The sequence below is a fragment of the Arachis duranensis genome, chromosome 6 (genome assembly GCF_000817695.3).
Source record: "Arachis duranensis cultivar V14167 chromosome 6, aradu.V14167.gnm2.J7QH, whole genome shotgun sequence".
Classification (NCBI taxonomy): Eukaryota; Viridiplantae; Streptophyta; class Magnoliopsida; order Fabales; family Fabaceae; genus Arachis; species Arachis duranensis.
In genome coordinates, this window is record NC_029777.3 from 93,465,771 (window position 1) to 93,481,490 (window position 15,720).

A 15,720-nucleotide genomic window follows, 5' to 3' on the forward strand; every position below is an offset into this window, starting at 1 on the left:
CGTTCATTACTTGAAAATTTATTACGCCATCCAAAACTAACACGAACTTTTTGTATAAAATACTATTGACTCTTTTTAAAAAATTACCGTGCATGTGTTGACATAATACACTTTGTAATTTTACAAACGACATCGTGCAAGAAATAATAAAAGATATTAGACTCATACAGATAAATTTTACACCCTAATTTATATATGGTATAATATTACTATTAAAATATACCAACAAACACATATTAGTTTCCATTGCTTTTAAAAAAATTTCATATCTCTAATACAATCACATTCTAAAACCTTAAAAAAATCACAAATAAGAATATAAGAAAAAAAACACAACTAAAAACAAAAAGTGTAGAAAAAATAATGAATTTTCTGAACCTTAAAAGTGAATTCACAAGAATACAGAAGTAAAAAAAGAGTGAATGAATATGTAACTCATTTATGTGGGGCTAACTTATTTATATTGAAATAAAAATTAATTTTTATTTTTTTTTACAAAATAATAAGATTTATTTAAAATAATATTAAATTATTAATATTTTACGCGAAATTAGAGATTAAGTTGGTCCAATTTAATCTGATAAAAGTAGTTTTTTGTAGTATACGAAAAATAAAAAATGTCTAATCATCTATTTAAAAAAATAGAAAACCTTCTCATTATCCACAAAATTATTTTTAAACTTAAAAAGAAAGTTCTAAAATGCTTCTCGTTGTTGATAAGAATCTTTTTTCAATTTTTTTTAAAAATAAAAAAATATTCTTGCAGTTCAACATTTTAAAAAAATTTGAGTATCTTGCAGTATGCGAAAAGAGTAAGCCTGTAAATCCCACAAAAATTAATAAATAATTAGTCAATAAATTAATTATTATTCAACAAATTTAAAAAATAAATTTTTATAATTTAGAGGAATAGAAATATTAAAAATACGAATTCTAATACTAATTTTAAAGATTTTAGTCTAAAACCAGGCCAATAGACTTACCGGTTAACCCGGGCTCAAATCGGACCCAAGCCCAACCTATAAAACCACTAAAACGAGGATTTTTCACTGAAATAAAATGAAAAAAATTATTATTTTCCAAAACCCCATTTTTCAACTTTAATTTTTCAAATACGATTTTTTTTTTATTTAGGGTGAGTTCGCCGCACCCCACGGCGAACTTCACTTCAATTTTTTTAAATACACGAAACTCAAATTTTTAAGGCATTATCATCGTATCCAAAAGTACGTAGGCACCGTTTGGTTATTGGCCATGTCCGTAAGAGACATGGACACGGTGGTACATGTTCACCGTTTATTTGTTGAGACACAATTTTTAAGACACGATTACATACAGTTACTCACAAAAATGTGTATTTTGTGTCTTTCCAAAATGTTGAGAAACGGATTTGTGGCATGAGACACAGATTGAATTATAGTTTTAGACAATTCTATTCTTATTATTTTTTAAAAATTCCATAATTATCCTATACTATTAACACCCTCTCTCTTCTTTTCTGATCCTTTTTTTTTCTTCTCTCTTTTTGTTCTTCTTTCATCTTCTTCTACCCCTTCATCTTCCTCTTCATGCTCCAAATGAAAGATTTAATCATCATCATCATCTTTTTCTCTTCTCTCTTCTGTTCTTCCTTCTTCTTCTACCAATCATTTTCTTTTTCACCCCCTAAAGGGCAGATCTGATCTTCGTGTCGATGCCTCCCTCACTTCTTCAGATTTGTATGTGCTCTCCTATCTGTTTCTTCCATGTGTTTCCGCCTTCGTGTTTTTCAGATCGCGCCGCCTTTAGATCTGCCTCTTCTCCAGCCGTAATGACAATAAATTTGGATGAAGCATTGTTCGAATATTAGTTTATTAAATATTTTTTCTCAAAAATTTTAATTTTTTTATTTAAGAAAAAAATCATGTTCAAAACAAAATCTGAGTTTATTTTTTTGAAGGGAAGCATGACTTGAGTATTTGGGATGTGCCACCACTTTTTTCTTAAAAATTTGTTTCATAATAATGGTAATGGAAAACAAGAAAGTCTAATTAGACATTAGAACTCTTCTCTTCCCTGCTTCCTTCTCATCTTCTTTTCATGTTTGATTTTCTGTCCAATATTTTTTAATTATTGAATTGATTATGAATTAGAGACGTTGATGATAGTAATTTGGATTGTAGAAAAATTAATGGTGGTGGTGGAAAGCAAAGATTGCAGTGGTGGAAGTGATGTAGCGGTGGATACAGTATAGAAACAAAAATGATATTTGATTTAGATAAGTGTATCTTGTACACTATGACCAAACATAATAAAAAATTTGTGTATTTTGTGTCTATGTATCTCTGTGTATTTATGTCTCTGCTTTTATATATAAAAGACACTAACCAAACACTGCCTAGGAGTACATAAAAATACACACACAATAAGTATGGCTTCTTCAACATTGTTGGCGGTAATGGCAACCATTTTTATTGTCTCCGAAAATACGCAGATGCATGGAAATACGTCATATTTAACAAGAATTTTTTTCATTACAAATAAAAAAAAATCATTATTTCTCCAATAAAAATATGACTTATTCCTATATATTCTGGAGATGATGATAATGGTTACCATTATCTATTGTGAAGGTTAAAAATTTGAGTTTGTCATTTTTTAAAAAATTTAATTGGAGTTTGCCAAGGATTAGACGAACTCTATAAAAATTTTAGAGTTCGCCGAAAATGCGGCGAACTTGCTATGAACAAAAAAAACCAGAGAATTAAAGTTGAAAAAGGGTGTTTGGAAAAATAATAATTTTTTATTTTATTTAAAAAAATCCTAAAACGAGTATTCTTCTTCATTATTTCCTGAAAATCCTCATTGAGAAGAGAGGATTAACGTAGAAAAAACCCAAACCCTCATCAAACATTTCAATTCCACGTAACTTTCAATCCAGAATTCTGATTGACAAGTCATCAGCGACCACGTGTTTGTCTTAGAATTCTCTTTAATTCTATCCAAAGAAAGTGGTAAGAAATTTGTATTTCTCATCCAGTTCTTTCCCTCTGCAATTTCATGGGTTTTGAGTTTGGGTATTAAGGAATTGAATGATTTTGATGATTTAGGTAAATTCTAGCAGCGAAAAATCACTGGATTTTGTCCAATTAATCCGTGAGTAAGGTAAGAAAGTGTTGAACCCTTGTGAATCATTGAGTTAGTGAGCCTTATGATGATTATAGTGATATTGTGTGAATTAGATTGCGTTTTTGTTGATTTGGAGTTCAATTGGGATGTTTGGAACGAAATCCAGGTGGTTAAACTTGAGGAATTGACGTTTGGAAGCTTGGAGCTTGTGAAAGGAGAGTTTTTTGAAGTGTTCCGAACTTAGGAAGGAATAGTCCAATGTATGGTTTTGATTTCTCGTAGTTAACGTTTAATGTCACGTGAAAATTTAGGTTAGAAGACCTTAAGATATGAATGAACTGAATGAATTATTGATGGATTGTGTATATGGTTTATGATGTATGTATAAAGGATGAACGAATTTGTATGTGTTGGGTTATGACTTTGATGGGTATAAAATAATTATGATTGTTGATGTGTTGAGGATTGATGAAGAGTTTGGAAAATTGAATTGAATGGATTAGTTGAGAGATATGTGATTCGATTTTGTAAACAGGTTGCTAGTGAAGTTGGTAGGTTTTTGGAAAATATTTAATATTGAAATTGGTTTGATTTTGAAACAATTTGATACTGGAAATGATTTGAATGACTGAGAGGTATTTGGTTTGGTGGTTGGGATTATTGAAGGGTGACAAAAGCCTAAGTTTTAGAGGAGATACTGTCGAAATTTTTGTAAAAATTGGAGGCTTCATTTGAAGTGGTTATTTAGAATGATTTAGGTTTAGGGATTTTATTATTTGATTTTGAGTTATTAAGAAAACGATTACGTTTTGAGTTTGATTTATTTAGAAAAGAATGAATTAAGTTTTAAATATGAATTTTTTATGAACGATGATGACATTGAGACTAATTGTTGATCCTCTGTCGCAAGATGTGACCGAGTACTTAAACTTCCCGGATTCCTCCATGGACATGCATATATATAAATTTGATCTTAGGATTTTCCCATGGAATATTATATTATTAAACTTGGAGTTTAACTCCATGGAATATTATTTTTGAGCTTTGGGATGCGCACATAGAGGGACTGTCCAATGGTTAGCTACCAGGATATGTCGAGTTGGCTATATAACCTATAGATGAGACTCATCAGCTATAAGACAGATATACATCATGTGCATTTGTATGTTTTTCTTGAGTATGCATTGTTTTAGTTTGCTTAATTGCTTAACTCTGCTTATTTGCGACTTGTTCTACTTGTTGTAATTGTACCTCTATCTGTGTTTTTTTTGCTTGAATTGTATGTGTATGTTTTCTGAGAGACCCCTCTTAGAGGAGGTGTGAGGAGGGGTTGTTCTATCGGTGATTCAGAGGATTGAAGGAGACAGAAAGTAAAGTATTAGGTTAAAGTTAGATTTAGAACTTGAATACTTTAGATAACTTATTTAATTTCTAGTTTAGTTGAATCTTTAAGTTGAAATCTGAGTGTCGGAGTTCTAGGAATGCCTCTGACTTTCTTGGGACCTTTTATATTAACTATGCGGACACCTTTACCATGCTGAGAACCACTGGTTCTCATTCCATACATATTTATGTTGTTTTTCAAATGCAAGTCGAAAAGTACCTCATTGAGCGTCTGGAGACCCTCCTTACAAGCGAAGAACTGTCTTTTGAGTTGTTATATTTTATTTTAGGCTATGTATATATGTATATAGAGTCTCTGCATGTATATTTCGTATTTTGCCCTCTTAGAGGTTGCTTTTGGAGAAGCATGTGTTTTATTTATGTTTTAGGAAAAACTTTGGGTTGTGTATATATATGTATGTATATTCTGGCCGGCCTTAGTTTCGCAAGTCAAGTCTAGAGTTTGATATATGTGTTTTGGAACTCTGATCTGTATATTATGTTTTGAGTCTTCTTTTGATCTTTCCTATTTGTTTTATGCTTATTTGTACGAGTGTGACACGATTTTCTGTTTTTGTTTTTACTTAACTTCTTCTTCAAGGCTCCTAGTTACAAAATTCTTTCAACTATACTTATGTACCTATTTTACTTTTAGAGATCATAATATCTCGCCATCTCTATTTTACGACTTAAGTATAAGACTCTGTATGGTAAGATGTTACAGAGCTCACCACTCCCGATCCAACACTCTATATTTCAATCTTCAAAGATAACACCAAAAATTTCTCAAAATAATACTTCTACATAGCACTAATTCAAATGTAGTCAACAGATTAAAAAAAAAAAAAACAGAAACTCTAAATCCAACCTGCTTTATCCCTTTTTAAACTTAAAATTTTATCCTCATAGGCCATAACACTTCTTCAAGCTTTTACACTATTTGACTAAAGAGTCGTTACAGTTCACTCTCATGAAACGACTATGCCCTGCAATTGCATTTGTTGGCCTTTTGGGGGATTACCCTTTGCAAGATTGAATGCATTTTTACCCATAAAAGAAAAAGAAAAATTGCATGTATTTATTGGGGGTAACATTTTGGAGCAACAAAAGGTGGGGACTTTATTTGGGTTATTCTTTTCTTTTCCCCTTCGGAAGTGAGTGGAGTATTATCCAATTCAATAGTTTAATCATCGAACTTCAGAGAAGCAGGACCACCATGCATTCGTCATGCGTTATGATACCGCATGCTCCTCCATTCTCGTCTTGACCGTCCAATTTCGATTATTTATTTATTTATTTTTTAATGATTAAGTTTGTTATTGGCCATCTCATTAAAATTAGGGCATGTCCTAAATTTAAAGAATACTTGTATAAATAATAAAAAGTAAAAACTCATGCTCAATTATTTTTACGTAAATTATTAATTTTTAGATAATTATCTAATTAAATATATTAAATTTTTAATAATTTTTTATTATTAATTTTATATAAAAATAACTATAGATAAATATTTACCAATAAAAATACTAAATAAATAATTGAATACTATAAAATTAGTCACAATAAGGCATTTTATACCAGAAATGAAATGACTTATGATTTCCGAAAAATACAAACTAAATTTATATTTATTACCAAAATTTAATAGATAACATATAAATCAGATTCATAATTAATTTATAGCCAAACGTGAACACATAAATGGATTCTTTTTATGAGATGGGGATACGCATTGTATATATAAAATATGGGATAATTCACATTTATAAATAATTTCAGCTTTAAAATTATATTAATGTCCTATTTTAATTATTTTCGTTACATTACAGGTATGTTTTGAATGATTTTATGTAAATCAAAATAATTAAACTCAATTTATATTTTTTTTAATGTAAATCGAATCAATTGACATCAATTTAAAGTGATATATAATAAATCGAATAAATTGCATTTGATTTAGTGAATGAGTAATTCCTATTTACTATAACTTTCTTAATAAATCGAATTTATTTACTCGATTTACATATACAGGATTAATTCAATTTACACTCACATTATATATAGTGTAGAATAATATTATTAAATTCTATTTACCTTCATCGAAAATTTTATGGACACCCTTCTTCACACTGGTTGTAACAAGTATAATATTGCCAATTTAGGATATTAATGTCATATTTTTATTTTCTTTTATTTTTTGAGTTCAATTAAAAAATTAATAATTTTTAATAAATATTAATTAATTTTTTTAATTATATTATTATTATAAAATTTAAATATTAAACTTTAAATTTTAATTTTTAATTTAAACTCTAAATTCAATTTCCAAAATTAGAGAATTAAAAAGTAATTTTATAATCTAACTTTTTATTATTTTTTAATCGATATTTTTATTCATTAGTCCAATTCTTTTAATATAATAATCCAATAATACGTTTTAAGTTTACACTTTATTTTTGTGACTGAAAAAAAAATAAACAACAATAAAGAAAGAAAAAACAAATAAGAAACTATTTAAAAAAGACAGTCTCGATAAATACTACTTTCAAACTTTTTCTAAGGTAACAGAAGTTCTACTTGAGGAAAAAAGGGTTCTCATTACAGTCTTTGCCATGAGATCTGCTACTATGTTTGCATTTTTCAAGATCAACTAGAGATCAGCACGCCATTTCAAAGACATAATATCTCGAATTTTCAATACCAAAAGATCAATAAAACCAGAGCAATCCTGTAAATTATGACCATAATAAAGGTCTCCACATAGTCTGTCTCACATATAATATCTCTTTGCTCCGAGTCCCAGGCTAAAAGAAAGCCTCTCTAAATAGCAAACAACTCTCCTTGCAGAATACTATGTCTTTCAATTGTTCCCAAACAGCCTCGTTGTCACCTTTCCTTCCGATATCTGCTAACAGAGGCAAAACCATCTCGAGTACCATTGTCAAGATAGCTAATATCACAATTAATCTTAACAAGGTTCAGAAAATCGAACCGGTCATCAAACCGCTCTAGTCACTGGTTCACTAGTTCACTGGTCTAACCGGTCTAATCGATGGTTCAACCGGAAAAATCGTTTTAGAATAGAATAATAAATAAATTATAAATACACATCCTAAAATATAATTATAGTCTAATATAAATCTTAAAATATCTTCAAAATTTAAAACACTACATAAAATGTCATCAACCAAATACATATGATCTTATCAAAATCCAAACTCAAAAGTTAAATAGTAATAAAAGCATATCTAAATATTAAATCCCAACATCATGGTTTATCAATCATCAAAATCCGCAAGAACTTGTTGAGCAGAAGAAGCAAGAGATGCAGCATAAAGACCACTACTACCACCGCCACTTTGATATAAATCAGCATCAATTTCACCTAATAAAATAGACATGTTATCATTATATTATAAACTAACAACATTCTAATAAATCATTAGAAACTAAATATACTATACTCACGCAATAAGTCATCCACATTACTAGGAAGATCAGGTTCTTTCTCTACAACCTCTTCAGTCACCCAAAAGTCAACTTGACTTATGCTTTCATAATCAATTGGATCATATTGTGTCTTTTGCTTTCTTTTTTATTTTTCCTTCCTAAAAAGTTAAATACAATATATGAAGATTTAATAATTTACAAATTTGTTATGATAAAGATTACAAATGAAACAATATGGTATTTCATGAAACATATATTACCTGGATTTAAGACGCAAATTATAGGTAACATAAACAATGCCATTCAGTCTATCCAATCTATTTCTTCTTTTTGTATGAATCTGGTCAAAAAGACTCCAATTTCTCTCACACCCAGAAGAAGCAGATGCTTGGCTAAGAATGCAAACAACTATCTTTTGTAAACATGGAGCAGAGCCTCCGAATAACCTCCACCATTCATCTACCAATTATAAAACCATAACATATTAGAAGATATCAATTAAGATCATAGGAGCATAAAACAAGTTACTATTAACTAAACAAATATTCAGCCATATTCTTACCATGCTTAAGTTCAGATGCAGCTCGAATAGCTTCTTGTCTATCAAAACTTTTCTTTCGATCTCTATATAAATGTATTTCTTTCATTGCCTGAACTGAATCCAAATTGTTACACTTGCAATACAAGGTAACAAGATCAAGCAAACCTCGCATAACATCAGGTGCTTCTTTATAATTTTCATTAAAAAAGAATTTAGGATTCAGGAAGTAAGCTACCGCATGAAGATCTTTCTTCAAATGCTTGTCCCATCTTGAGTTGATAATATCTGTGTACGGCTGATATGCAGTCTTGGATTGCCTAAACATCTTCTTAATTGCATCTTCTGCTCTTAGCATTCCTTCATAAACATACCCCAAAGATGGTTTGTCATCAGCATCAACAATCCTCAGCAAGTAAATCAGAGGGCCCACAAGTTTACATACAGTAAAGCAATCGTCCCAAAATTTGTAATCCATAATAATAGCACTCACAGATCTACCAGTAGCACTCCTTCCTAATTTGTGATCAGTGAAAATTGAATCTACAACCAATGCTTGCAACTCCTTTTTATGGTCAAAGATGCTCTTCAATGTGATAAACACAGTTGCAAAACGGGTTGCACCAGGACGTACAATTTCTCTCCAATGAGGTTTTTGTCTTAGCCAAGATAGGAAAACCGTATGATTGTACACAAATACTGTGATATTTGAAGCACGTGTTGTAAGGTTAGAAATATGCGCCATGCTACTTATATCTTTTAAAATAAGATTAAGGCAATGAGCATCACATGGTGACCAATAGATATTATCATATTTTCTATTGATAAGCCTACCAGCAGCAACATAATTGGCCGCATTGTCAGTCACAACATGCACAATATCATTAGGGCCAATCCATTCAATCACATCAGAAAACAAATTACACAAGTGTGAAGCATTTTTTACCATACTGGAAGCATCTACTGATTTCACGAAGCACAAACCTTTAGAACAATACACCAAGAAATTAATTAACGTTCTTTGTCTTTGATCTGTCCAACCATCAACCATGAGGGTACATCCAGTTTCCTTCCATGCACTCCTATAACTATCAACTAACATTTGACTTTCTCTTTTAAGATCAGCCAACAAATGAACCCTTAACTTATCATAAGAAGGCCCCTTGTAACCAGGTCCAATACCAGCAACACCATCCAACATATTTTGAAAATATGGCGACATCACAGCATTAAATGGAATTTTACAATCCAAAAGCCACCGAGCAAACCGTTTATCAACCTCATGTATTGCCTCTTTGTTTTGCAGAACACTTTTAATACTTGGTTAAGCTCCTGGAGTTGTTCTTGGTGCAAACATAAGAGGAATGACTTTGGCTTTTTTCTTTGGATCGCCTCCAACTCCTTGCTGACTCGAGGTACGCTGCTGTTCCTATTCTTCTTGAGCTATTGCCTCATCAATTGCATCTTCTACCTCATCACCACCCTCTTCACCAAAACTTACTTTTATTTTCTTTTTTTTTGTCTGAATTTCTTTCAACAAACTTTTCATCTGTTTTTTCACATCATATGGAACTTTAGAACATTTTTTCACATCTCCAGTCATCTTTGCTAGATGTTTCTTCATCCTGTGAATTCCACCTCCATTGAAAATTTGTAGACAAAATAAACATTGATATTGTGGTTTTCCATTCACCATTTGTAGAGCAACATATTTCCAAGCTAACTCTGTTTTTCCCCTAAGGTTAGAAGAACCTTGTGACTGACTATCGTTAACACTACGGGAATTAGGATTAGCAACATCATTCAGAATAGCAGTATCGACAGACATGTTATTATTCACAGAAGCATTGTTATCAGCAGTTGCTTCTTCATTAATACTATTTTCTATAACTGAAATTAATAAAACAGATATCAAACAGAGTAAGTGTAAAAGTGCAAAAGTGCAAAACAGCATTCAGCCAGTTAACAATTTACTACAGCATTCAGCCAGTCAACAATTACAAAACAGCAAAAGTGCAAAACACTAAAATACCAGTATCCCTCTTCATAGTCTCCATGTTTCTATATTAGAGGGTGAATTTCGAATACAATAAAAAAACTTACTAACCAACAAACAGAAATTTCAATTGGAATACAATAAAATAGAAGACCAGAATTAATTTAATTTTCAGATTATTTATTTCTTATACTAACCAACAAACAGAAATTGAGCAGAGGAACGAAGAACGAAGAAGATAAGCAGAGAAAGTTCACAGAGGAAGTTTACAGAAATTGAATAGAAATCGAAGTTCACAGAAAAAGAACAGAAATCTAAGTTCACAGAGTATCAACATCATGTTTCTTCATGTTTCTTATACTAAAGAAGATGAGCATAGGTGAAGAACAAAGAAGATGAGTAGAGGACGAGTCACTCATCTGGTGTTGAGGACCACACGACGATGAAGACGATGAGAGGGCTACTGGTGTTGAGAAGATGAAGACGATGGAGATGGAGAGCTACTGGGCAGGGAACCAGGCGACGATGGAGGGCTACTGAGGCTGAGGACCAGGCGACGGTAGTGGCGCTGATGATCTGAGACCGCGGCGACGATGGAGGGCGACTGGGCGGCTAGGGTTCAGACTTCAGAGGGGCGGCTAGGGTTCACTCACTGTGAGACTAAGATAGTGAGATGAATCATGAATGAATGGGGGTCGAGGGAAAAAGGGGGGTGGGGTGATCCACGAGTGGGTCGGGTCGGGTTACATTTTTTATTTTTTTAAAACAATAAAAACAACGTCGTTTAGTAGAACTGGCTGGTCATCGGTCCGGCCCAACCGGTCGGTTCACCGATTTTTCAGCAGTTCTTCCTACTGCGGTTTTTAGAGGGGGACCGGATTGTTTGCATCACCGGTTCGCAGTTAAACTGGTCGAACCGGCCGGTCCGGTCCAGTTTTCAGACCTTGAATCTTAAAGGTGCCCACCGAGAAAGAATCCAAGAGTCACTAATGGTGGAGGGGATAGACACTCGTTATAACTCAAAACTATTTCGAAACTCCTTTTCTAAGGACAAAGTCATACCAGTCACCTTGTCCATGGTCCAAAGCTCGTGGAGATGAAAGATCTCGTTATTCCTCGAACGCCAAATTCACCAGAGACCAGAAAAGAATCTAAAGGGGTGCTGTTTGCTATTATTTAAGAACTAACTCATCAAATCCAGTGGTTGACAGGAAATTTCCAAAGCTTACCAAACTAGCTGGACTTTTGAGCAATCTCGAATGCAATGTAAATCGATTCCTAACTCGAAAAACATCGTGGACAGCTCCGAAATACCCCTCCTAAAATGAAATACAACAGCAGTAAGAGCCTCCAAAGACATAGCCAGGCTAAGAATTTGTGCTTTTCCGAAATATGTTGACGCAAAAGCCAAAGCCAAAGCCAAAGCCAATTCCCCATATCCTCCCAACTAAACATCTTACTGAGCTACAAATAATTATTACGAGCGTCATAAACTCTTGAAGTCATACCAGTCCAACACCAACCGACCTCTAAACCAGCTTGAACATCCGGATTGTAATAGTTAATGTTAACTAATTACTAACAAAAAATAATAAATTTTATTTATTTTTTAATATTTCTTAATTTTTGTAAACTAATAAAAGATTAAAAAAATTATTAAATCTTTTTAATTAATGAGTACTCGTTAAAAAATTTCATTAAATTTTTTTAATTAACGAGTAACTTATCAAAAGATTTAATTAATGAGTACTCGTTAAATATTTTTAATTAACGAGCGTTCATATAAGAACAAAAATTTTGGATTGGCTTCCAATTTTTTTATCTCTTAGTAGTTCACATACATTGGGAGAAATGGTAAATAAAATTTATTAACATTTTATTATTAATTAGCTAATAATGTTTAAAACTATGAACTTAAGATGTATTATTGGATTATTATATTAAAAGAAGAATTAAGTACTTTTTTTGTCTCTAATATCTTAGGTGAAAATCAAAATTGTCCCTGACTTTTTTTTATTAAAATCATCCTCAACGTTACTGAACGTTTTAAAATCATATTTTTTCAAATTTTTGGACTATATTATCTTTTATCATCATCTCTCTCCTTTATTCTCCTCTGTTTACCTCAGCCTCCCTCCTCAACTCCTCCCTCCTCCCTCTTTCCTACTCCACTCTCTCCACCCAAATCTTCAACAATAACAACTATTTTTTTATTTCAAAAAATTAAACAAAGCTAACGAGCATCAACAACAATATTTTCAGATTCCACTCAAATCTTCAACAGTAACAACTAATTTTTTTTAATTTCAAAAAAATCAAGCAAAGCTAACACAGAATAACACCACATCAACAACAATATATTCATATTCCACCCAAATCTTCAACAACAACAACTATTTTTTTTTAATTTAAAAAAATTAAACAAAGCTAACACAGAATCAACAACAATAATATATTCAGATTAAAAAATCTATCAACAACAATAACACCAATTCAAATTCAAGACAAAAAATTCAAGAGAGAAGAATGCAAAAAAGAGAGAAGAGAAGAACTCAGAGAAGAGAGGTGGTGTTGTTACCGTCCGTCACTGTCGCGGTTGAGGAAAAGAGAAGGAACAACGGCACGGGAAGCTATTGCTGCTGACGCTATGGCAGCTGTGGTTGAGGATAGGAATGACAGTAATGGAAAACGACGTGATGGCGATAGCCAGAGCTGAAATGACGTCGTTGAGGTCAATGCCGACATGGTTGTCGTTGAGGATTAAGGAGAGGTCGGGATCGTCGAGAAAGTGGTCGTCGTGGGAGATGAGGAAGGTGAGGCCAACGTCAATGGAGAAAGGGTTGAGGTTGATGATGGATAGAGAGAAGAAGGTGAAGAAGGAGGTGGGAGTGGAGATGGTACGGTGGCGGAAAGAGAGAGAAGTGGGGGTTTGTTTTTTCTTTTTAATATTATTTTTAGTAATTATTAAGGGTAATTTGGTCAAGAAAATAAAATTAAGGTAGAAAATGACGATTTTATAACGTTGAGGATGATTTTAATAAAAAAAGGTCGGAGACGATTTTGACTTTGACCTCAGACCTTAGGAATGAAAAAAGTATTTAACCCTTAAAAGAATTAAATTGATAGATAAAAGTACCCAAAATAATAAAGAAGAATTGGATTGTAAAATTATTTTTTAATCCTCTAATTTTAGAGATTAAATTTAGAGTTTAAATTAAAATTTAAAATTTAAATTTAAAATTTAAATTTAAAATTTAATATTTAAATTTTATAATAATAATATAATTAAAAATTGATTAGTATTTACTAAAATTTTTAATTTTCTAATTGAACTCAAAAAATAAAAAAAATAAAAAATAATATTAATATCTGAAAATAGCAATATTATATTTGCTACAATGATTGTTAAAAAAGATGTTAATAGAATTTTTAACATAAATAAATAAAATTTAATACTGTTGTTCAACACTACATAATATAAATATAAATTGAATCAAACTGATTTAATTTACTGAGGCCTACTATACATACAAGTCTTTTTGACTTACAAGTTATATAAGTTGGTCCAAATCCAAGAAAAAACAGGCACACCACTCCTTTAAAATCGAGCGTCCAACGCACGACGTTCATTATGCCGCACTCTTCCTCTTCTTCCTCAATCAAAACGCAAACCGTCAAGATTCGCACTATTCCTCTTCTTCCTCAATCAAAATGCAAACCGTCAAGATTCAAGCGATATTCGAAACAAAAGACACGTTCCAACTCCTCGCGAAGAGTAGAAGAAATCAAGAAAAAAAAGATACAAATATCCATAAAAAATCACAAGAAAAAACGAAGAAACATTATTCAAGGTACTGTTTCACTGTTCTTTTAGTTTTTTTTTCTAGATTGTCTCTGCCATGTGCATCATCCTTAACCAGCAAAACATTAAAAGATTTTAAGAAGAAATATACTGTCTCCCCCATGTTTTGGGTGTATTTCTTAAATCCTTTGGGTGTATTTCTATAATCCTTTGGGTGTATTTTTGTAGCCGTTTGGGTATATTTCTGTAATCCTTTTTGTAACCATTTCGGTGTATTTCTGTAATCATTTGAGGGTATTTCTGTAATCGTTTGGGTGTATTTCTGAAGTTCCATCATCTTCAAAACAATTTCAAAGCTTGGTTTCAGAAATCATGAAAATCGAAAAAAAAAACGAAGCAAGAAGGAGTTCCAACAAATTTGGCAAGAAATTCGAAAAAAAACGAAATCTTTTAAAAAATGAAAATTATATATTTACGCATTAATTGATTTAAATTGATTTAAAAGTCTGTTAAAGAGGCACGTAACATAAGCAGCGTGTTTAGTGGATTTTGTTTTCTTCAGAATTGTAAAATTTATAAGCACAAAACACTTGTACATAGAGATTAATCCTAATTTACTGTATATGTGTTGTGCTGTAGTAATTGAATTAATTAGATTCGATTTATTAAGAAAGTACAGTAAATTGAATCTAGTGGTATCAATTGACATCGAATGAATTGTTCTTCTATTAAATCATTCGATTTATCATGTATCACCCTAAATCAACGTCAATTAATTTGATTTATAGTAAAAAAATATAAATCGAGTTCAATTGTTTCGATTTACATAAAATTATTTGAGATATATATGTAACGAAAATTAAAATAAAATATTGATATAATTTTAAAGTTAAAACCATTTATGAGTGTGAATCAATTACCCTAACATTTGCCAATTATTACCATACTTTTTGGCGGGTTTTCACCCTCTTCCTTATGTTTTAAGAGCAACTCCAACATACTTTTCCAGAGTCCCAATCTCTTCATGGTGAATGACACGTGGCAATAAATTTTGGAGGCTTCTTATCAATATCTTCAAGTATTGTTGGGTCAATGCCCCCAGCTTCTGAAACCAAGACTCAAATCCACAATGTTCACAATACGATGGGCTTGGCGATTGATGGTTGTTTGGATCAAGTGAAGATGTTGGCATGGAGTCTCCAATCCGTCCACAAAGTGTAAAAGTATCCAAAAGAAAAGGGGGGTAAATTACAAAAAAATCACTTAAACAATGTTGTCATTAATAAAAATAAATTTAAAATATATTATCAACAAAAATATTTTTAAATAATTTAAAAATACGAAGAAAATGTCTAAAAAAATATTATTTTTAAGTGACAAATGATTTTTATATTTAATAAACCGTTTATATATTTGATCTAAAATTTAAAAAGAATATTTAGA

General features: G+C 31.4%; 1 protein-coding gene across 1 annotated transcript; it reads right to left on the reverse strand.

The window, feature by feature from the left end:
* Positions 1-7,769: 7,769 nt before the first annotated feature.
* On the reverse strand, positions 7,770-9,701 carry LOC107494677 (uncharacterized). The gene is made up of 4 exons (XM_016115718.2): positions 8,504-9,701; positions 8,202-8,400; positions 7,960-8,081; positions 7,770-7,876 (listed from the first exon to the last, which is right to left on the reverse strand). Exons 1-4 carry the CDS (start codon positions 9,699-9,701, stop codon positions 7,770-7,772), a joined length of 1,626 nt encoding a protein of 541 aa, XP_015971204.2.
* Positions 9,702-15,720: the final 6,019 nt, after the last annotated feature.

Bases quoted from the DNA above. Each gene is read 5' to 3' on its own strand.
- LOC107494677 (XM_016115718.2), bottom strand. From the start codon at position 9,701: ATGTCGCCATATTTTCAAAATATGTTGGATGGTGTTGCTGGTATTGGA. The intron at 8,082-8,201 runs GTAATATATGTT...AAAATAAAAAAG, and splicing joins AATTTGCGTCTTAAATCCAG to AAAGCAAAAGACACAATATG. The intron at 7,877-7,959 runs GTGAGTATAGTA...CTATTTTATTAG, and splicing joins TAATGTGGATGACTTATTGC to GTGAAATTGATGCTGATTTA.